Consider the following 24,189-nt stretch of genomic DNA (forward strand, 5'->3'; position numbering starts at 1 on the left):
TCAGATTTAAAACTTTGTTGGATATAGTTTGAAGGAATTTAATGCAAATGTCTGTCATATTTTCAGGTGAAAATAACAGAGGTGGCATAGAGAATATGTACACTTCTTCCAGGTGGTACAAAATTTTGTGTTTCTGTAGAGGGAAATTTTCAAATTTTTCATGCCAAAACAAATACAGTTTTTAAGATTTAGTTTGGGCCTTTCAGAGCTTTTCTTAGATTCCAAACAGAATCATCATTCTGAAGATAAATGGAATAAACCCATAAATTTTAACTCTGAATTGTGAATTTTGGACTGTGGATGTATGTAAGTGCACAAAGAGTTCACTTAATATGAGCATTTTGTGGACCAAAATTATGAAGTAGATTAAGCAGATGACTTTGAGGTATTTCCGCCTTAACTGACAAAAACATACCAAAGAGAACCATTTCTATTCATCCAGTGATTCTGACTCTGAAGATGATGAACCCAGGAGGTTCCATGTGGAAATAAAACCTGTCCAGCCAAATAACACCTCTCAATACACTATGCCTACTTTGGATGAATTAAAAGTATCCATAGGAAACATCACTCTTTCTCCAGCAATATCTGTAATTTTTTTTTTCCTTGTATTTTTAATGTGTAGAAAAGTGGTAAAGAAACTGCACTGTAAGCATACATGATAGTGTTCAGAATTTATTCTAGGTTCAATAACTTTTTTCTTATGCACTAGGTCATTTTTGGTACACTTTCTATTCTAATAGGTTTAGATTGCCCTTTTCTATTGCAGTATAACATTAAGTACTTTTCTCATAATTAAACTTTCTTATGAGTCTTTTGAGTGCTCAGCTCTTGTCTTTGTGCTCTTGGCCACCACAAGACATTCAATTACATCTTAGAGTTAGCCAAGCATGGCTTTTAACATAATTTGCTAATTAGTTTTCAGAAACATACAAGTCTTTTAAAACAAATCATATAATGAGGATGCATCAATAAAGCTGCACTGTAAATGTTACATGTGTCCTGCCAATTCATGGTATAATTCTTTATACCACCAGATGATAATTAATATTAGGGTATGCTAGTACAGTATTCAGACTTTAAAGAAAATAGTGCACATAACATATTAAAATAATATTTTTTCTCTTTTTTCCCTCACCACATTTTGAAAGCAGAGGCACAGTCCTGTAAGTAGAGAATGGGTTTTTATTTGTATTTGTAGTTAAAATTAAGTAAGTGTAGTGTGTGAGGGGACATGTTGGAAAAAGCATGAGGAATGTTTTGTTTCATCTATACTGTGTGCTAGATATAGGCTGTTTAATTTTCTGTCCCAGACAGTAAAGAGATTAAAAAATGCTGCTCCCTTTTTCAGCTCCATAGTATCTATTCCTGTATTTTCATACTGGTATGGCAGAGGTGCACTGATTGCTCTGTCTGGGCTCATGTTCCATGGTCTTCCACGAGCTCATGATGTTTTTGCCTGGCATTGAAAAAAAATATCTCAGAGGGAGTTGAGTGGAAATAAGAACTCTGGGACTATTAAGTGGTTTATTTCACAGTAGAAGAACTTATTTGTATTTTTTTTTTTCGTGTTTCAGGCACAAATGAATCAAAATTCATCAAGTAAGTGTGAATCTTTTAGCCTGTTAGTTTTTTAACATATAATGAAAACAAATATATTTTTTTGATTGGTGGAGACATTAAGTTCTTAAATATATGTATTTTAAATGGAACAAAATGTTTCTCTTGTTAGTTTTATATAACTCTTCCTTATCTATGTATTTGGCTGTTCCCTGTTCTGGGGACCAGATGAACCTGTATCTGACAGTAATGATGAACACATCCAGATGCCAAAGGGGTTACCCCATGGAAAAATCTCCTGTGCAAATTCCTGAAACCCTTTCACTGCTCAAGTTTAGTATGATCCATGAACCAGCAAAGCACACCAAGTGTGTGATGTAAAATACTGACAAAGAAGACAGAGCATGAGCTTCTATTATTCAGGGTTGGGTTTGGTTTTTTTTTTTGCCAGTGGGAAACCAGGCCAGATTTGCCGAAGAACAGTATTGATGCAAAATGTATAAGTTGAGGAGGATGTTTCAAGTAAAAAACACTTCCTTATGAAGTGCATTGGTCTAAATGTAGTCTTCTCAGATTTCAGGAATATCTAAACCTAAGTCATCTGAAATAATACGTTTTCTTTTTTTTCCATTTTAATAGTAATTTGCTTTGAATTGCCTACATTAACTCTCTTTTTATAATGAAAATGAAATTTTTATATTATATTTCACACTTTTAGTGATATTACTGTATCTTTTTCTTAGGCGAAGAGTTAACAAAATCAAAACTTCCTGCTCCAACTACTGAGTAAGTTCAAATTCAAAATTCTATCAAATGCTGTTTTGCAGGAATTTTTTCTTATTTTTGTAATACTCACGGATTCATTGGAAATGACAGCTGAGTCCTATTTTAAGTTGTACCTCTATTGCATTATAAGACTAAGTGTATCAATGGATATTTCCATTTGCTTACCCCTTCTAATACATCTGATTTATGTCATCAGTCTCAGTTAATGTTTACAATTACATGGTTACACAATGTTTTTGATAAGGACAGATTTAGTTTCTATCCAAGAGCTGTCCATGGCAAAGTGTTTAAGAAGGCCCCAATTTATACTGAGCTGCATACATTGCTTATGTGCATATATGCTGAAATAAATGAATATGAAGATGTGGGTCTCAAAAACTACAGTTATTCAACTGATATTATTGAGTATGTTCACACACAAACTTTCACCAAGGTGTTTGCTAAGACAATCTCCTCATGTGTAAATCAGTTCTTTGACCTGCAACTTTTGACTAATTCTTTTCTTTTTAGATGCAAAGACTAATATAGACTAATTTGTCAAATGGTTTTATTAAATTATTGAGGGACTTATTACAAGGGTTATGTAGTGATTGGACTAGGAGGAATGGCTTTAAACTGAGAGTAGTTTTAGATTAAATATATGGAAGGCATTCTTTATTTTGTGAGGTCTGGTGAGAGGTGGAAACTGGCTACCCAGAGAAGTTCTGGATGGCCTGTCTCTGGAAGTGTTCAAGGCAAGTCTGGAAGGGGCTTTAAACAAGCTGGTCTAGTGGATGTCAGTGTGTCTGGAACAGAATTTTTAAATATTCTTTCAAAGCCAAACTATTCTGTGATTATTATAATTATACATTATCAAACTACTATTTTTGAATGCATAAACCTTTCATTTCTTTTTCAATTTTAATTCTTAATATAGAAAGGGGAACAATGACTTCCTGGCATGGGATCCACTCTTCAGCACTTCTCTTGAATCTTCCTCTTCAGCTTCTTTGGCATCCTCATCCTCCTCAGGTAAAATATTTGATGGTAGTCAAATATTTTTTTATGGTAAAATATTTGATGGTAGTGTTCACCTTTTTTTCAGTTGTTGCAATGAGACGTGCTTTGATGCATAAATGATAGAATTTTATAAAACAGTGTACCGTCTTTGAAGTACTACAGAGCTGAGATAGTATATAAGTATATAAGGCTTTCAAGCTAGAGAGGAAGAGGGAGTGCTAGACACCTTAGGAAAATTCCATCTTGCTCCTGCCTTTTTTATTGCCTTCTCATACTTACTGAGGAATTGCTCACCATCTAGAATGTAATCCTTTTTATTCAGCTGGTAAGTCTGGGAGATTAAACGGAGGTTGTTGCAGCAACTGTGAGACAAGCTGAGCTTGCACAATGAATAGGGATGGATTTCTTCTTTCTAGGAAAGTCAGTTGGGCTATGTAGTACAAAGGCATTGCAGAACTTCGCTGTGAGGAACTTGTTTCCTGTAGGAAGGCATGATTCTGTTAGGCATGATTCTGTTAGGAGATGTGAAGGCATAATCCAAGGGCAGGTGGATAAAAATGACGGGACTGAGACACGAATTAAGCCAAGATCCTGAAATCAGGGATATTGCAAGGAAAAGGATGGTGTGGCATATGGAGGCAGAGGGAGACAGTACATGTTGCATGGGAATTTTGGGTTGCAGGATATCAGTGTTGGTAGGACATTGGCAGGCTTTCCTGAAATCCAGTCTTTGCGAAAAATAATTCCATAGCTCTTTTCAGTCTACTTACTGTGTATTTTTACTCCAACATTTTAGTTTTCTCTTAACATAGACACTTTTCTCCTCCCACAAACCTTAGAAAGGAAGCGTGTTCACGAATTTATTTGTATTCCAAAAATAATCCTCACTTCTTTGTTAATGATTATGGCTTTCTAGCAGTTTTCTTCTGTACTTGATCATGCAGATTGAAGAGCAATAAGGAAGATTACATAGGAGAATTCTGAAAAACTGGTGTTATTTCTTGGCTTAAGTAATGTTCTTTTAGCATCAATAACATTGCTTTATAACACTTTATATTTTACGTAGAATTTTGTCTTTCACTACAAATTTGTGTTCTTTCAAGGTCACAGTTTTAACAAATCTGGCTTACAGAATTCATCACCCTTTCCTTATCCTGGCTTGCATAGTCAGCCAGTAGTATTGGCAAGTGAATCCACCATGTGTATGGTAGCACATTTAAGAATATATTCTAGAGAGATTACAGGAATATTCTGAAAAGAAATTTTGCTTTTTTTCAATCCTCTGTTTTGATAGCTTTGGTCTTGTGTAGGAGTCTGCAGAGAAAAGCAGAGGATACTTAACTTGTTGTGCTGGTGGTTGTAGCTGTATTTTATTTTATTTTATAGGGTGTTTATTGCTGTGCCTGGATGGGAAGTGATAGCATGTTAGGAAATCATGATACAGCTCCTCCTGGCAGCAGAACTGTGGAGAAAGTAGTCTCTGGCTGATGAAAAATGACAGAGATCCATAATATTCTCTGTAGCTGTATCTGGGAGGGTGTCATCTACCCTAGTCCTCATACCCATCAGGATTGTACACAGAGCCCTGCATTTCATTGAAATTGGTGCAATAGAGGGTCTTGTGGGCATAAATTAAGTTTAGATATCTCTGTGCCTTGGCAAACTTTATCCAATAAATAATTATTTCAAGGATTGTTGTTCTAGGAGTTAACTAAAATATTTACATTTATGAAATAATGTGTAAAATTTATTAGAAAGTAAGTGTTCCAAAGTATAACAAGTTTCTAATACATTTGGGGAAAAAAAAAAATTGGATCAATGTAGGTCATGTTGTTTAAATTGAGTTCTAATGCTTGCTAACTTGCAAGGTAGTTTCAAAGTTTTTTAAAAATACGTAATTTATCTGATTGTATTTTCCTTGAAAGCAATGTTTTATCTTCAGCTTGAAGGTTAGTAGTAAGCTGGTGCTTAAAGATCTTGAAAATCTCAATCCAAAATTTAAATTACATACATTATTTCTGTGGAATACAGTATATGTCCCTTACAGTTTAAACATTTGTTTAACTATTGTTTAACTATGGTTTTATAACTGTGTTAATCATTGAACACTTAAACTACCTTGGTATTTGAGCAGAAAGTGGTTTATGCAGCACAGAAGTAATCATGTCAGTCATCCATGAATAATCCCACTTTATTAGAAGTTTAAGCTAACTTTGTTATCTTGAACAAACAACAGACATTTTTTAGCAAGCTCTTGATACTTTAAAAATGCTTCTATTAGTTATCTTCCTTATTTTCATCCATGTGTATTTTTAAAATAGTTCTTAACATCTCCACATTGTTTTAAAATAGGATTTATAATAGTATTTTAAAGCTTTGAATTACAGTTAAAATATCTGTTAGAAAGAGAAAGCTGTGTTAAAATTGTTCGTGTTTAGCTGGACTTAGAGAATGTATTTGTTTATGGCAAAAGGACCACTGTGGAGAGGACGACTGTACTTTTGAACTGAACTTTTAAATGTGTTTCTCTTTTTTTTTATTTTGGTTGTCACTGCTATTGCTCCTAGCTCTGCCAGTCTGCAAGATGTTGAGAGTTGACTAACCTTGTATTTTCTGCTTCTATTGTCATCTAGACAACAGGCAACAGCAAGTGCAGGGAATAGTTGTGGAAAACTCCTTTTTTCAGCAGTCAGAAGACTATAGGATGAGAGAGGAAAAAAAAACCTGAGGTGCATGATGCCTCATCCATATTGTTACTCACTAGACACAGATTGACACAGACAAAATAACTATCAGACCGGATCTTGTGACTCCATTGTCTTCATTCATTCACCTGAAAGCCAAATCTGTTGGATCTTCCTATTACAAATGTTAGGACTAAGAGGATCAAAGTATTTGGAGGGAACATGATAGGTTTGATTAAATAACTTTGAAGGAAATTAAAAGCAAAAAGCTGGGGAGAGGAACCAAAAATGGAGTAGGATGCAAGAAGGAAAAGACAAAGATGAGAAAAAATTAAATCACAAGAGGTAGGAAGTCAGAGGAATATCAAAAATTTTGAGAAATGTAGCCTTAAGTGGAGAGATACATAATCATTTTTTTGGAAAAGTGGAAAGTAACATGGTTTGCAGTATGAATGAAGTACATATGAAGTGTGACTGGATTTTTTCCTTTCTTCTCTTTGTGAGTTGGGGAGGTTACCTTAGTAGAGCTGTTATTTTCATGCTGACTAGTAATCCTTGTGCAGTGGATATTGAATACTTTTTCTGAATATTGAAATTTTTATCTTTTCATTGTTGGTCCTACTTTCAATTCTTCCCTTTTCCTTCAGCTACCCTAACAGAGCACAATAGGAGCTCCTCCTCATCTACCACTGATTTGCCTGGGTGTAGAATATCTCAGTCTTTGCTTGGACACCAGACAGATTCTGGGTCTACAAGCCCATCCTCACCAGGCTTTACCATTAGCACTTTGTGCAAATATGGTGTTACAGCAGCGCCATCAGGGAGTACCAGTACTTTATCCAGTTTTTCGTGGTCTCAGAGTCAGTGGATTTCCTTTGCTGATGAACTTCTTACAATTAGACATACAAGCACAGACAAGAAGGAGCCCCAAAGATTGCATTTTAAAACTGAAAATGCCTGCCTTGCCTCTTCTGCTTTGCTTGGGAATTCTATCAACAGCTGTGCTTCTGAGGATCAAAGTGACCTTTTCAATAACTCTATATGCCATGAACAATTATTCATTGAAGAAACTGGCACTGCTGCTGAAATATCTTCTGCATCATCTTCAGCACTACTGGACTATAGTTTAGTGTCTTCTTGTGCTCATACAAATAAGGGTATGCCAAGCATGCAATCTGTACTGCTCTTTGCTAATAACTGACTTCAAAAAGCAAGCTTTGGATTCATCTTTCTTTTTGTTATTATTGTTGCTCAACTGATGTTAAAGTTAATTAACCTTCTTATTTAGAATGTACTAAACTGCTTGTTAATACCAGTTGGGACAGTGAAGTAAATATTCAGCTTGAAATAAGAAGAAAATTCAAATTATTCATTTAAAAGGCATTGCTTTCTCTTAACTATGCAGTGTTGCTTTTCTAGAAATGGGAATGTATTTTTGTGAAATGTCAGACAGCAATGAGATCTCAGAGATTAAGTAATTGCATTTGCAAAAACAATTCTTTCTACATACAAGCTTCCAAGAGTGGTTGCTATGAAATCACTTCAGGGCAATGGAAAGCCCTTGATTATATTTTTAGATGCACTTTTCAGGGTATCACATGGCATATATTAAAAACATGGCATATTTTAAAAGCACTTACGATTTATGGTAACTCTTAAAACATGGCACTTGTACAGTAGGAACCTCTAGTAGAAACATCACTTCCAGATAACCTACTCAAATAATTATTTCTGTTCAGTGTGATCTTTCTAATATTTTCTTAACTTTGCTTTATTTCAGCAAGGCCCACCACTCCTCTTTCTGTGGGCACCATAGTACCCCCTCCAAGGCCTGCTTCAAGACCAAAGCTGCCTACTGGGAAACTTAGTGGGATTAATGAAATAGTACGTATTGATTTTTTTATTTTTTTATTTGCCATTTTGACTTGATTTCAGACACGCCATTCATTTACACTGTTACAGTGGAGTTAGTTTCTAGCCAATGGTCAAGTAATCACATAAGCAGGTATGCTAATAGTTTATGATAACTATCTTATTACAACAAATAATTATTAGCACAAGCACAAATGTCCAGCCATAATTTTTGCATCAGCTGAGTGTTTTTAATTGAGCAAAACAGTAATTTGACAATGAAAGATGGTGCATGCATAAGATCAAAGTTTTCAAAATGCAAAATACTAGTGAAGTTATTAACAAACCTCCCTTGATTTAGTGATATGACCAAAGCTTTGGGAAATGAGTTGGGTTTTTTTCCAGTTGAATCTTGAAAGAAATAGCCCTATTGTGACTTCTCCCTGCACTTGGTGCTGGTTTGTGGAGACGGGAGGTGGTAGACCACAGCAGTTGCCTGTAAAGATAGTGAGAGGGTGCACACTTGTCTGCATGTGCCTGCAGTGCAGGTTCACCTGCCGATAAGGAATGTGGTAAAGAATGCAAATAACCAACAGCCTATCAGACTAGGCCATGCCTAATTTCCTCTGTAAATATTAGTATTCTGCAGGTTTCATTTGACTTCCTGACTTGGAAAAATGTTCCTGTGGTAAAATCCTTGTATTGTCTTTCAAAGTAACACGATATTTTTACCATATTCTTGGTACAAACAAAATTCTCATCTTTTGCTTTGACAAAACTGACAAAATATTTTCTAACTCCTTTACTTTTCTGTAGGATCAGAACCGAATTCATTCTTAAATTATTTTTTCTTTCCAATACAGCACTGTAGAAATTGCTCTTAGCCCAAGGAATCTGTTCTTCATGTCATCATAATTAAATAGAACAATTTATCTGGTACTGTTCTGCTATAAAGTATGATCCTGAACAAAGCTGCATTCATTTTATACTGTTGCTTTTGAAACTTACTATTATCTGTCAGAAGGCTGTCAGTTGTCTTTGTTATATGTTTACTCCTTTTACAATTCTCATAGTCTCTATCAAAGCCAGCAAGCGCAATAGAATGGGGGAAAAAAACGTTACTCAGACATCCCATACCTAGGGAGGAGGAAACACCCAAGATTCACATATGCTAGTGGTTGAATGGAATGACTAAAGTCAGAGTCCACAAAACTTACAAAGTGTTATTATTAAATTATGCACTTGGCATGGAAATTGGTATGTCCCTGACCTACTATGTTTGCATATGACAGTGGGTTATAGGTAAAGAGGTAGAATACAAAAGAAAGAGACAAAGGAACATATGAAATAATCAGGAAGAGAAAGAAAAAGATCACTAATCCTGGTTCCAGTGTCAATTCAGCTGATGGAGTGTCCTGGAGGTGTCACCTAGGCTTATTAGGAGTACCTTCTTATACACAGGTTTTCCCCACCCTGGAGCTTAGTTTCTTGTTTTCTATGCAAATTAGTTATCGTGCACAGTTCATTCTTTCAGACCTTTCTGGAATTCACTCAGAGGGCTCTGGGAGTCCTGAGTGGCCTTGATCCTCCCCTATAGCTGATGCTCGCTTCTCTGCTTCATTCCTGCACTTGAGCTGTACCTGTACTTGTGCTTATCTGCAGGAGTCAGAACAGGATGTTTGTCATGGAAAAATGCTGCCTACCACTGCATAGCACCTTCTCCAGCTAAATCTTGTTCTTTTACAGTTTGTTATTACCAACAATCCTTGATTATTATCAGCAGACCTTGTCTGTTAGTACCAACAATCCTTGGTTATTATCAACAGTCCTTGATCATTATCAACAGTCTTTGTCTGTTATTACCATCAGCCCCTTATTTTCTGGGATCTCACAGTTATCCTGCCAAAATGATGCTTTGGGGGTTTCAGTACCTTTCAGATAGGTTAATCCTAGCATGATCATTAGTTAATTACCTTAACAGTTAAGTTTATTCTAAAACCATCCAGAGATTTAGAGTGGAAGAGATTTTAAAGTTCTCTAGGCCAACCTGGTCAAAAAAGGACTGACTTCAAAATTGTATCAGGTTGCTCAGACATGTGCTGAGTTTTGAAAATCTCCAGTGTGGGAGACTTTACAGTGTGCCAATCTGGCAGCCTGTCTCAGGATTGTACTACAAGGTTGCAAGAAGGATTTTTTCCCAAAGTCCAGCTGCCATTTCTTCACTGTAGTTCTTGTAGTTCTTAGAAGAGCCTGACTACTTGTTTGTATGCCCCTTTTTATCTAGGCAACTGCTAATAAATCCCTTCTTAGGCTTCTTTTCTCTGGGCTGGAAAAAACCCTGATCCTACAGCCTGTTCCTGTCTTGCTCCTGTGCTCCAGTCACAAGTATTTTGCCCTCTGCTGCTCTCACTTCCTAATTCATTAGTTGCTCTGCTTCAACTCTCTAAATCTATGTTTGCATACACATACATAGGGCTGTAGTCTTAGTTTCTGATACTGTGTTCTATTATTATTATTGACAGGCTGTTGCATAATCAAATACATTAGACTTGACTACTCTGTCAAAAAAAACTATAATCTATGAAATAATGGAATTTACTCCAATGGAAAATGCAGGTTCTCTGTTTTACATTAAAAACTAGGAGAAATATTATGAAATTCATTGAGGCATGAAATAAGAACTTTTCTATTTATATTGTATTTTTTCATCTTTGAAAAGACTTTATATTATATTCTTGTGATGTCTTTTATTCAGCCTAGGCCATTCAGCCCTCCATTGACCTCTAACTCAAGTCCACCTCCAGCAGCTCCTTTAGCACGTGCAGAGAGCATTTCTTCTATATCCTCTTCTGCTTCCCTCAGTGCAGCAAACACACCTACAGTTGGTAAGTTTAATTAACCATTTTCTTACTTGAGAAACAGGACAACTCAGCCACTAGGTTGCACCCGTTGCAAGAACCATTTGTTTGAGTTAGTTGTTTCATATGTGAGTCTAGGTACTTCAAGCATCCTTTGAAATGTCTGCTTCTAAATGACACTGAGACACAGGAAAGTAGATTAAATTAGATAGACCATAAATTCAGTTATTGCATCACTTGGCATAACAGTAATTTTCTTTAGGGAAATATTATTCAGAGTTAACATTCCATGAATAGTATGCTTTATATCCATCAAGTACAACATGTTATCATATATTTATTCAGAGGATGTTATTGCAGAGGTGCAGAAATACTTAGGGATACTGAAAAATTTGAATGAATACAAATGTTCACAAAATCGAGTTCTTTTATGTTCTTTTAATTTTGTTTGTTGTTCCATAATTTCAGTTTCCAAAAAATAAATCTAATGCATCTTTTTCTTCAAGTTAGTTAAGAATATAAGCTAAGCAGTAAAAGCAAAACAATTAAATAAGAAAGATTAAGATTAAAAGGAAATTAGTCTTCGTGTGTTGCCACTAATCTCAGAAGGTTTCCTCTTGTTTTTAAAGGAAGGCACTTCAGTTTTGATATTTGATTATCATAAGGTAAAAGGAGACATTGGGGTTCTTTTAGTTAGCTGGGATTTTTTTCTTAGTTTGGGAAGGGCAGGGCTTAAGACATTTAAACTTGTTTATTTAGCAGTATTGAACTGTTTCATTCCTGAGCACCATTACATCTTTAGTCACAAATTAAATCAATTTGTTGAATTACCATTCAATTATCTGCTAATGTTATTGATGCCAAAGATTCCTCAGTCAGGCTCATCTGCTCAGAAGAGCATCTGTGCAACACCTAGTGGGAGTTCTGCAGTGGAGTTGCTTCCACCCTGTGCAGAAGCAAAGCTACTAAGTTCTACCCAACCTTAGCTCTTACGGTTCAGTGTCTACCAGTTTCACAAATGCTGAGAAGCATCACAGAAACACAATTGATATTTTGGTTGCCAGAGTCTATCCAGGCTCACATCCTCAGATGTCAGCTCTGTTGTCAAGGAGCCAAAAACTGGGGTCAAGAGCACTAATATCCTTAGCTCTGGGGAGATAGGTGTGTGTGTGTTGTTGGAAATGGTGGCAGAATGAAGTAATGAGATGAGGCAGGAGGTAACGAGGTGCGTGCTGATACAGAGGTTTCACATGGTGATTATTCTGGCCTAGGAAAAATAAGTAAGTCCAGTTCCATCTGCATTGACTGTATGAATAATAGTCCTGGGAAAATAGGAAGGGCAGTTCAAAAAGCTGAAATACTTTGGGGTATGTGGATATACTTTGCAATACATTCTGTATTCTTTTGACTTTTGCACAATCCAGTGTTCCCTTTAACCCATTTGTTCTGAATAATAGAGAATTGACTCTGATTCTTTTTCCAAGTGAACTTCAAGGCGTGCTTAATTGAGTGCTTTTTTATGCTTTAACCTTAATTTAGTTTGCAAAGTATTTTTTCAATATTAATTTTTAACGTATATTTTTGCTTGAAATATTTTGTTTTCTTGCAATGTTTTGTTTCATTTAAACGCAATAGACAATGATCTTTCAATTCAAAACCTTCCTACGACTGAAAAGTGAATTGAAGAGTCTCTCTCTTAATGAGACACCACCAAGTATTGTACTCAAAGCACATGGGAGCAGAGTAAAGAAGAGAGAAGTGATCTCATTTGTAGTTCCCCAAATAGGTCTCAGAGAAATATATATACATATGTACTTGTGTTCCCTAAAAAAAAGTAAATAGTGTTATTATTTCTAATAAATTTCATTTTTCAGTCAAGCAAACGGTATTTGTCTTTTACCAATAGGACTATAATAAATATGTTTGCATTACTCTGAATAATTTATTAAATATTGCTATTAAAATGTACATAAATCCATTAAGTAAAAGATTTCAAAATAATTGATACACCTCTATACAAGGCAATCGTGTCTGCTCTACAGTTGTTTGTTGTTCCTTAGTAATTTGGCAGAAAAAGACATTAAATCAGCTCAGCAACTGTAGCACCACATTAATTGAGTGTACACTTTATCCTTAGTGAAGAATAATTCTAGAGTTCAGTATTTCACCAAACAGAATTTCTAGTAATTTATAACTCATTATTTTATTGCACATTTGCCTCTTGAAAAATGATTTCTGGATTCCTGACACTATTGAGAATCACAGCATTTGTTGGTAGTTTTCAGGGAGAGAGAAAACTTTGGAATCATGATACATGTATTGTCTGAAAGAATAAAGAAAAACAACCTACTGTTCATACTGAAAAAATTGAATAAATCAGTTGTTTTTAGCCAGAGTCATAATAATTAGTTCATTTAAGAATTTTTGGTTTTCAACACTTTTGACTAGATCTTTTGGCTCTAAGGAGGCCTAAGTGTTGCACAAATGTTTTCATGGTATTGAGAAGCATTCTGAACATTTTGCTACCTTGTGTGAGAAATTGCAATGGAGAGAGAGGTACAAGGTAGGGGAATTAGACCAACTCCCGTATTTGCTATCTTTCTGTCACTACTTTGTTTACTTACCTCTTAATTTAAGGTCTAAAATGAGATATTAGGTGCTCTGTGAAGAGCAAGGCCCCAGCTTCCTTTTAAATTCTGAAAGAGCTCAGAAAGAACAGACACTTAGAGTAAATAGGTTTAATTTGCCATGGGCAATATTATACAGAAGCATTCGATCTCTGTTTTATGGTATGAAAGAGAAATTTTTCAATTTGTTTATGAAAAGATAAAAACTGTACCTCCTTTGTGATAAGTAATACTATGTGATACAAACCATTTCTTCATGGTACAAAAAACATAATAAGATGCTATCTACTACACTGCTGCACTAAGAAAAAAAGAAACTTCCAGTATTGTCTTTTGTATTCCATACATATGTAGAAAATCTGTGAAAAATGAAATCACATGACAACCTGTTTCATCAATTGTATTTGCACATCTCAAAAAACCTTGGCACGAGGGAGGGCTTCATTGATTTTTATAGCTCTATATTGGAATTGTGTTGTGATTCACACAAGAGTGAAGACTTCTCCAAGAATTTGTGCTTGGGAATTGCAATGTTTGTTGGCTGTAAAAGTTAAAAAAATGTTCAACAGTTCACTTATGTGGGGTAGTATTGATGAATTTGTGTTTAAATTAATTTTTACTGTAAGTGAATTCTATGTATTTCTGTGACCATTTTATCATGCATTTTTCCATACAAAAAGCATACAGTAGGGATTTATTTTTAAAGCATTCTAGTCAATTTGCTTTGGGTCTGTTGACTTCACCCCTACCAGCAGCCATTTTGATGCAGTTTTCCTCTGTCTCATGTATTTCCTTGTGTCTGTTTACATAACGTCGTGCCAATAGTCATACCTGTGCTCTTAGGCTGCTCAACAGCATTTTGGTGGTATGATTGTACTGTACTATGTTTATGTATTTCTAAACACAGGTAATACTTCAGATGAACTGTGATGTTGGTGTAAACTCTTGTGAAAATTACAGATGTAGTCAATCATTCTGATATCTACTAAGCTTTTTGAAAATTAAATCTATACACTGTATGTATTCTAGGTGTTTCACGTGGTCCCAGCCCTGTCAGCCTTGGAAACCAGGACACCTTGCCTGTTGCAGTAGCTCTTACTGAATCTGTTAACGCCTACTTTAAAGGAGCAGATCCCACAAAGTTAGTTAAATAGTGAATTGTATCGAATGTATTGAGTTACATTAAGAAAAGACACTGGGTCTGCTTTTCATACTGGGGGAGGGGAACGAGTATGCATTGGAAGGGGAATTCAAAGGGGTTTTTTTCCCCGGGTATAAATGTGGCTTGTTGCTCTATAATGCCAGGAGTTCATATATACCTGCTTTACAAAAATGTGTTCAGTGAGAGCACTAAGAATGACAAGGATTTTTATCATTGTCAGGTAGGTGTTATATGTAGTTTTGTCCAGCTAAGAGCACTTAATTCTCTCTCACATCCATTGCTGTTCTATTTAGGCCTTGCCTAGACAGAACCATGCCATATTTTCAAAGCTTGAAAAATATCCAAGACTACTGTATGCTTAAGCAGTTACAGTTTTTTTTATTTCATCTTACTTCCAAACTGAAAGTGACAGTACATAGTCACATTACCATCATTTGAGATTGATTTTTCTATTTTTAATTCAGTTTATAAGATTGTAAAATTACAGTGGTTGCTTTAAAAGTAGTATTAGAACTAGGCAGTTAATGAATTGCAATGAAGCTGATTTCTTAATTTTCTTCTAGATGTATTGTGAAGATTACTGGTGATATGACAATATCATTCCCAAGCGGGATTATTAAAGTCTTCACCAGCAACCCATCTCCTGCTGTGCTCTGCTTCAGGGTGAAAAACACAAGCAAACTAGAGCAGATTCTTCCAAATGCACAACTTGTATACAGGTTTTGTATTTTTTTTAACATAATTGTAAGCTACATAATTTTGTAAAGTATGGGTCGTTGTATATGTAAATCAGAATTCTTTGCAATCTGGTTGATTTAATTATATGTAATTAATTTTCTGAATTGATTTTGTTCAGCTTAGTTCTCTCCACTGCTACTATTAAAAATCTCAGTGATTACTGGACTTAGAACTTGTGCTCAGTATAACAGGAATGATAAAAACAATTTGTAAATGTGTCTATTTTCATATGTATTTTATAAATAATTTCTTTACACAGTAGTAATAATGGTAAAACTAAATGATGAAACAGTACGCATAAATGGAAAACAAGTAGTAGGAGATTCATGTATTCTCATTTGCCATGTACTAGTGTATTTTAAAGATGAATCATTACACTAATCAGACTCTTTACATAACTATCTCTCAGATGGGTAGCAGCATGCTTGGAAGAATTTAGGAAAAAAGAGGTTGCTGATTGAGTAGGATAATTGTTGAAATTGTGCTTGGAGATACTGGTTTTTTAAAAAATAGAAAAGCTGGAATTTTTTAGCAGAAATTTCCATTCAGCTGAGCAGTTTCTGTTTCATTTCTTAGAGAAATTATTTGAACACTAAGCTAAATGTTTTTAAATGCTGTATTTTTTTAATTACTGAAATAATAAACCATATGCATGTATCCTTTTCTATTTAATTTCTTTAGTTCATAATTAATGTAATTAATACAAAATTCAAAATAATTCATACAAAATTAAGTTTAATCACTGTTTGATTTGACAGTTTATAACTGAAATGTTAGAGCTGTATCTGACAAAGTGAATTATACTGAAAAAGCATACTTTGCAAAAAAAAGTTAAAATATCTAGTATTCTTGAATGAGTTGTCTAATATTTCACCCCTAATTAATGATCTTTCTTTGTAGTGATCAGTCACAAAGTGACTCCAGTACTAAGGACTTTTGGATGAACATGCAAGCTATAACTGTCTACCTCAAGAAATTATCAGAGCAGAATCCATCTGCATCCTATTACAATGTGGATGTTTTAAAGTATCAGGTAAATACTTTTATCCTTTTGTAGTTTTTAAGGAATTCCAGCAGATATGATATATACCAAAAAATTGAAAGAATTACTCTTTGTCTGCCAGCATAGAGGTGAACTTTCGTCTTTCATCTAGGCCAATTCTGGGTATGTCTCTACTTAAAATGCATAGACTCTGCCCAGGCTTAGCATGTTCCTACTATGCTTCATATCAGTCCTTAAGATTCAGGGCTTGTTTCGGCTTGCTAATGCTTCAGCCCAATCCCACAAGCAATTTTCAAACACTGATTTTTTTTATATTTGTCAGCAAAGTCAAACTCTCCTTTAAAAGATTTGATGAAGACTTCTTGTAGTTTGTACTTGTACTCTCTGATTTTCCTGTTGCCTAAGTTTTGGATGCTATCACTGATGAATTTTAATGCATGGTTCTGGTCTGCAGTTGAGAGTAGGTTTAAATTAGATATTAAGAAAAATTCTTTGTTCAAAGGGTGGTGAGTCTCTGGCACAAGTTGCCCAGAAAAGTTGTGTATGCCCTGTGTATCCCTAGCAGTGTTCAAGGCCACACTGGGTAGGGCTATGAGCAACCAGGTCTAGTGAAAGTTGTCTGTGCTCCTGATGAGGTTGGGTTGGAACTCTGATCTTTAAGGTCTCTCCCAACCCAAACCAGTCTGTCATTCTATCTGAGATGTATGACATTCTGATTTCTCTAATGTAATAGAGCAGGAGTAGCCAGAATGGATTTACTGAGCGTAAGTCATGCTTGACCAAGCTGACAAACTTCTATGGTGACATGACTGCCCCTGTGGATGAGGGCAGAGCAGTAGATATTGTCTGCTCAGAATTCAGCATGCCTTTCAACACCATCTGCCACAGAATCTGCATAGAGAAGCCGGTGAAGAACAGGCTGGATGAGCAAACACTGAGGTGAACTGAACCCCACAGGACATACTGATTTTACAGTTTAATAGCTTCAATAATGAATGATGGGACAGTCTGTGCCCTTGGAAGTTTGCTGATGATACCAAATGGGGATAGGCCCTCTGGATACATCACAGGGTCATTCTGCCTTCTTAAGGGGGCTCAACAGGCTACAGAAATGGGCTGAGAGGAACCTCATGAAGTTCAACTAGAAGTGCACTTGGGGAGTCACTAGCTGTAAATTATCCTGGCAGAAAAGGACTTGAGGGTCCTGTGGGTTACCATGTTGAACATGAGCCGAACAACTCACTGCTCATGCTGCAAAGGCCATAGATTATCTCCTGGATGGTCTCCTGAGCTTCATTAGGCAAAAGTATTGCTACTAAGTGAAGGGAGAGGATCCTTCCCCTCAACACTGGTGACACCACACCTGGGTGCTGTGTTCAGTTCTGGGTTGCTCATTGCAAGTGGGACTGGATAGAATTCAGCAAAGGGCCACAAAGATGATGATGGGACTGGAGTATCTATCCCATGAAGAAAGCCTGTGAGAGCTGGGATTTCTAAGCCTGGAAGGTTCAGGGAAATCTCATCAATATGAGATTGGGCATATGAGAGGGGGCACAGAGAGGAAAGAGCCAAGCTGTTTTCACTGCTTGAAAAAGTGAAAAGTGACAGAATCAGAGGCAATGGACACATGCTGAATCACAGGAGAGTCCCTCTGAACAGCTAGAACCACTTTTTTTTCTTGTGACAGTGGCTGAGCACTGGGCGCAGGTTGCCTAGACAGGTAGTGGAGCCTCCATTCTTGCAAACGTTCAAATGTTGTGTGGAGCTTAGGCAGGCTGCTAGAGATGGCCCTGCATGAACTGGAGGGTTGGACCAGATGGCCTCCAGGAGGTCTCTGTCAACTTCAGCCATTCTGTGCATCAGCGAGATGATGTTCTAGCTGTTAAAAAGTCTTCTTGAATATTCAAGACATACCTCAAAGGGAAAACAGGGACTTCCTAGGCCTGCCTTGAAATGTCTGAACATCTGAGACAACTGTATGCACAGCAAAAAACCCCTGAAAATTACCTGTCAGTGCAACTACATACCTCTAGTTTCCACATCTGCCTAGTATGGTTTAAAATCCTGGCATACTGAACCTGCAAAAAGCATGTTAGGAACACAGAATTCTTGAGAAAAATTGAAGGAAAAAACATTTGGTATGCTGAAATGAGTACTGTGTATTCTTGTAAAAATGTGGGATTGTCACATGGAAGCCCAGATAAAAAAGGTTTTGGACTGACAAAAAAAGGCAAGAGTGTGCACCGGGACACAGGAGGTTCCTCAAATAGATTGAGAAGGTGATTGAGATGCATCAGCACACTAGAATGAGCTCAGCTACAGAAGCAGCATTCAACTTTCCTGCAACAGGAAAATAATGCTTTATTAGCATTAGAGGTAAGAGCTATTCTGCCAGCTGCCTGTCCCATAATTACAGGTGTTCTCTGGTGCTGGCTGGTTGGGCAGCTGAATTGGCACAGCACACAACTGCTAAGGATGAAGTAATTTTTCTGCAAGCGTGCATCTTGCATAAGGCAGAACACAACAAAAACAAAGCTTACAAAAAGTTATAAAAGAGTAGGAAGGAGCTTCATAGGCCAGAGGGAATTTAAACCTTTTCTTTAAGTATTTTAATTTAAAATTAAAATAACAGGAATTCCTGTAGGCAGTAGTCTTCAAAATTCTGTGATTAAGGACTCAGGGGTCAATTTTTCTCTTGATATTTTGTCAGCACTAAGATTTATATTAATTACCATCACCCCCTAATTCTTTCCAAAAGGTGGATATTTTAATTAAGTTGTTTTCAATGGCCTATTCTTTTACAGGTATCTTCAAATGGCATACAGTCCACTCCCTTGAACCTTGCAACTTACTGGAAATGTGATGCTAGCACTACTGAAGTGCGTGTGGATTATAAATACAATCCAGAGTCTATGAACGTGCCTAGTATGCTGTCTAATGTCCAAGTTGTGGTACCAGTAGATGGAGGAGTAATAAACATGCAGTCACTTCCACCTGCAAAATGGTAATAATAATTACTTTCAGTATTTTTTCAGATTTATTTCAGTGTATTCTTTAGTGTCATAGCCTGAAAATTTTCACAGGAAGAAATAGAAAAATGTATACTATCAGATGTCTAGATATTTTGTGGTCTAAAACAGGTCATGTGCAACCAATTCACATAAATAGAAACAGTCAATGAGTATCTATCTCAACTGTGTAATAATACGAGCCTTTATGAATTTTCCAATGTTCTTTTGTCCAATAGAATAGACAATTTTAATACAGTAATTTGAAATGGTTAAACATTTTCTCTGCATGTGTAACAATGTATTCTTATAATGGGATTATATGGAAAAAGTAGCAGGCAGTTTTTAAAATGATTTCCTGTTTGTTCTAACTTAAAAATTACCTTCTAATGGAAATAGTTTTAAAACAAACCTCTATAACTGAGTAACTGAGGAGCTCTCCATAAGCCAGGTAGCACTGTCTCTCAATTCAAGTGTCATGCAGGTTATTAATCTAAGAGCTACCTGCCACCACCTCCTGAGCCTGCATTTACAGTAGCATTTCAAAGTGTGACATAGCAGGAAATTATGTTACAAGTTTGTGGAAACAAGTAAAGGGCAGTGGAACTAGACAGAGCAGTACACCTCTAGAGCAAAAGGTGAGCAGAATTCAATCACTGTGCCTGTGCAGCATGTACATACTTGCCCAGCTGTAACATAAATCCTGGACCATTTATTCCCAAAATTATCTTTTTAATGTGAGCAGGGCAAAGAACACCAAGTTGAAGGAAAGTAGGCTTTGTTTAAAATTGTTTCTTATAGATCAGTTTACCTTACAAAGCAGGGTTTAAAAGAAAATTAAACATGATCCATTTATTGGGTAGATTTTGGTGTTTCTGGAGGCAATACAGTTACAGGTGTTTATTGGACAACTTAGTAATAGAATATATGTTCAAGTGGAAAAAAAATCCTTACAGGACTGAATCCTTCTTGACTTGGTATTTCAAGGAAACTACTTTTAACCAAATCTTAAGGTTATTCTGAACATGTTCAGTGTCCTGTCTGAACAACACAACTGCACTGTGGTGAAGCCAGTCTCCCTGCCCATGCTTCTTCCACAAACCCTCTGTAATGCAACCAGACTGAAAGTAGGAACACCCACCCAAAATACTTAGCATTAGCTGGGAAGACTTAGGGACATTTGCGTTAGTGGATTCACTTAGGCAACTTCCAAGGCCCAGGATTTTGAGCCTGGCAAGCTGACCAAAGGGGGGGTAAAAAAATCAGTTATGTCCCAGACAGGTGTAGTACTTGTGATGCACTACCTGTTCCATCAAGTGGATTGGGTGGTCGGGCTTTGCTCTTTTTTTAGGAAAGAAAGAGCTTTACAGCGTGACTTCATGTAAGTAAATGCTACTATATCTGCTACTTATGTGAGCATTTCAGTCCTGCTCCGTCAATGCCAAGAGCAATTTCAAACCTATCAGCACTTCATGCTGCTCAGAGCTTTAAGTTGTTGACTTTCCTTTGATGCAACTGCTCCAGGAGTTAAAATGCCCCGTCAGCTTAGACACTCTTGGTACCCACTTCTGCCCCTTTACAGTGTCTGAAATTAGCTTGAACAGAGTGTCACGGAGCCAATTAGTTTTACTAGAATGGAAATGGAATAAAATTCATGCTCCCAGGACTCTCACTTAGGGGAGAGCAATCAACATTGCTTGCCGTTCTACCATCCTCACGAAGCATCAAGACATAGCTTCCAGACTGCTGCTGGAGTAACTTACCTTTAAGACTGCATAGGGGTTTGAATTTTGGAGCCATAGGTGGGGACACAGGATAGTGTTAAATGTGTAAAAAAATATGGCATAAAATGTGTAAGGGAGTGGGTTCTTCTGAGATCACTGCTCTGGAGTGATGCAGACACACCCTTCTCTTTTCTTTTTCTCCTGTAGTTTTCCACAGACTTACCTTAAAATGTGCAAATATTTTTATAGACTTCCATTTAGAGATGTCTGTAATATACTAGTGTAAATCAAGAGAAATTAAGTTCTAAAACCAGTCCTTATAACTAACCTACCATTCTCTTACAGGAATGCAGACCAGATGAAAGCATGTTGGAAAATATCTAACATTTCAGAGAAGTCTGAGAATGGAGGCAAGTTGAACTCTTCTGTTTTGCTTTCTTGTACAGAAAATTTTAACAAAAAAAAGAGGTGATCATTTTAGCCTCTAAGCCCTATAATTCCTTTTTACCCATTTCTCATGCTGTATCCTGAATACTAGCTCACCTTCTTCTCAATTAATTGCCTCCTGAGAGATTCCATTATGACTGAGATGTCAAAATATAAATTTAATTATTCGCTATACAAGAGAAAATAATGAATTACCCTAAAAACAGTTAATTGCTCTAAAATAGGGTTTAGATGGGATAGGATATTATTGCATTCATGCTATTTGGAAGTGAGCAGTTACTCAAATGAAAATAGGTTTAATATCTATGTCTTTCCACACATAGGTAATTCAAATACATTAGAAGGAGGTAAGTGGAAGAACCGGGGGTTTAAAAAAAAATAAAAAAATTCCAAAAGTTCTGAGCTTAGACATATTATTCTTGACCAACATTTTGAGTCTTGGATTTGACCATAATGACTCCAGGAAAACATTTAATCTATGCACATCTACTCAGAGTGGTAATTTATACAATATTGTGTAAGGTACCAATAGTTGTCTTCTGCCCAGTGCCTTTGTCTGAGCTGTGGTTGATGTCATGACCCCTGCAGTCTCTACAGGTGCAATATCTTTCTGAAGTAGTACAGCAGCAAAAGCATCTCATCCTCAAAGCCTCTGTGGAGAAATGAACTACAAATGTAAAGGAAAGACCTTTAGTCCTGTTAAGAATTGAGTGAAGGGGATTGTGAAATCACAGATTTGCCTGTAAATATGACTGGTTTCGTATAGAAACCACAAGCATGAGAAGACAAGACAACTTCTATTCCTGCAAAGGCTGCAAAGTTGTGGTTATTGTTCAAACAGAATCAGACAGAATTTTATTGAACACAGGTGATTAGTCTGGTGTACATTGTCCTTTGCTAACCTCAGAGTTTTTTGCTATTTGTCTACAGCTCCATTGCATTAGAACTCCTTTTTTTATTTTCCTTTTTCAAAACTCTGTCTTTTTTTAAAAGGAAAAATCATACTGAAACAAAAATGCAGCCAGATGAAGAGGAACTGTACATTTGCAGAACAGCACAGAACTGGCTGCTAGTGGTACAATTTGCATCTTGTGTGTTGGCAGCAGACTTGCACATATCCCACTGCTTCTGCTGTATTCCTTCTCTTCCCTCCATCTTTTCCTCCCCTTTTCTTTGCGTATAAACATGCATAGTACTCTCAGTTCAGGAGGAACTTACATCAGCAACTGTGCTGATGTAGCACTTAGAGAAGCAAAGGGAGTGGTTGCGCAAACAGTCAATGTCAGGACAAGTGTCTTCAAGTCTTTTTTCCTGGTGGACAGCATGATAAAATTTTTTGGGTTTTTTTATGGTCCAACAGATTTTGTGATCTCTCAGCTGGAGAGAGATAAAACACAGAACAAACTTTCAAAGCACTTGAATATAAGTGTCCATACTAGAGCAGAAAGAATTTCCAGTTTACAGAAATAAGGCAGACCTACTAAAGAAAATAAATTGATCTTAAGTTAAATTTATCAAGAACAAGCCACTGCGTGAAATAATTTCTTTTAGTTCCTGCTTTTACCTCTGTATCATTTCAGTTACTACCTTTCCTTGTCATTTATCAGTTCTTATTGATAGGATTAGCAAGTTGGTTTAAAGTGAAATTATTCCATTAATTTTAATTTAAATCTCATTTTACCAGCACATTTTGCAAGAACAAGAAAAGACCTGTTTTAAAACTAGAAAGTAGTAGCAATGTGGGAATTTTGAAAATGCATTTCGTTGCCTACAGAAATGTACTTAAAGTAACTTTGAACTATTATTGCTTTATAATAGTATATAATAGTAAAGTGATGCCACTTCACCACTGTCTGAAAAAATCAACTGAAATTTGTAAGAAGTATTTAATCAGACTTTGTCTTTAATAGAAACATAGTAATTTCTTTCCTCTGGGTACATTATTGTAGAACTGCATTTCTTCCAATGTTTTTGTTCATGTACTTTCATCCAGACAGATCATGACAACTCTTAAATGTTCTGATGTGATTTCAAATCTGCTAGTGAAAAGCAAATAGTATCTCCTATCTATCAATCAGATACCATCTACCACAAGATACGTAGGGACCAGCAAGCATAAATGATTATAGGGACCGATCAGATAAGTAGTGATTGCCAGGCTGATACCCACATTTTGGATAATCTTGCAGAAATTATACTGTTTCTCTTTAAATAATTCATTAGTCATTGTCTTAAATAGACTGTTGGGAAAAACAGACTTGTACACTTACCTCTTTTGAAAGTATATAGGACTGCCACTGGGAATAGATCTGAAAGGTCACTATATTAGTTTCACTTCTTACTACTAAAAATTTGGGGAAATCATTTTGTTCTTGCAAAACAATCGGCTTCTCAGTTTTGTTGTTTTTATAGGTTCTGGATCCCTCAGGGCAAAATTTGAGCTTTCAGGAGGACCCAGTAAACCCGCAACACTTGCAGTGCAATTCATCAGTGAAGGAAGCACCCTTTCAGGAGCAGATGTGGAACTCGTAGGCACTGGCTATAGGCTTTCCCTTCTTAAGAAGAGATTTGCCACTGGTAAGACACTGACACACTTAAATATTCAAATTAATTAGTGTTAAATTCTAAAATATAAAACTGTTTAAATGAGTGATGTATAAACAGTTGACTCTTTATTGAAAGACTTATGGCAAGTCAGTTTTGTTTTCCATAGTTATTCAGACTGCTTCAAGGAAAATATTG

The 24,189-nt window shown here is 36.2% G+C and overlaps 1 protein-coding gene across 6 annotated transcripts in view; it reads left to right on the forward strand.

Moving 5' to 3' along the window:
- The window catches only part of FCHO2 (FCH and mu domain containing endocytic adaptor 2), an 80,076-nt gene that overhangs the window by 53,538 nt on the left and 2,349 nt on the right, over positions 1–24,189 (forward strand). For 2 of the 6 annotated variants that reach the window (XM_086869854.1, XM_023943675.2), the window contains exons 13-26: positions 412–590; positions 1,152–1,166; positions 1,578–1,602; positions 2,304–2,346; positions 3,263–3,357; positions 6,677–7,186; positions 7,810–7,913; positions 10,636–10,765; positions 14,395–14,506; positions 15,091–15,246; positions 16,166–16,298; positions 19,073–19,272; positions 21,346–21,410; positions 23,860–24,024. In XM_086869854.1, the coding sequence (XP_086725980.1) occupies positions 412–590; positions 1,152–1,166; positions 1,578–1,602; positions 2,304–2,346; positions 3,263–3,357; positions 6,677–7,186; positions 7,810–7,913; positions 10,636–10,765; positions 14,395–14,506; positions 15,091–15,246; positions 16,166–16,298; positions 19,073–19,272; positions 21,346–21,410; positions 23,860–24,024 (1,932 nt within the window). The remainder of the gene's footprint in view (positions 1–411; positions 591–1,151; positions 1,167–1,577; positions 1,603–2,303; positions 2,347–3,262; positions 3,358–6,676; positions 7,187–7,809; positions 7,914–10,635; positions 10,766–14,394; positions 14,507–15,090; positions 15,247–16,165; positions 16,299–19,072; positions 19,273–21,345; positions 21,411–23,859; positions 24,025–24,189) is intronic. The other 4 variants (XM_086869857.1, XM_086869858.1, XM_086869853.1 and 1 more) reach the window with 3 other exon arrangements.

The sequence above is a fragment of the Cyanistes caeruleus genome, chromosome Z, assembly GCF_971803275.1.
Source record: "Cyanistes caeruleus chromosome Z, bCyaCae1.hap1.1, whole genome shotgun sequence".
In the NCBI taxonomy this organism is placed as follows: Eukaryota; Metazoa; Chordata; class Aves; order Passeriformes; family Paridae; genus Cyanistes; species Cyanistes caeruleus.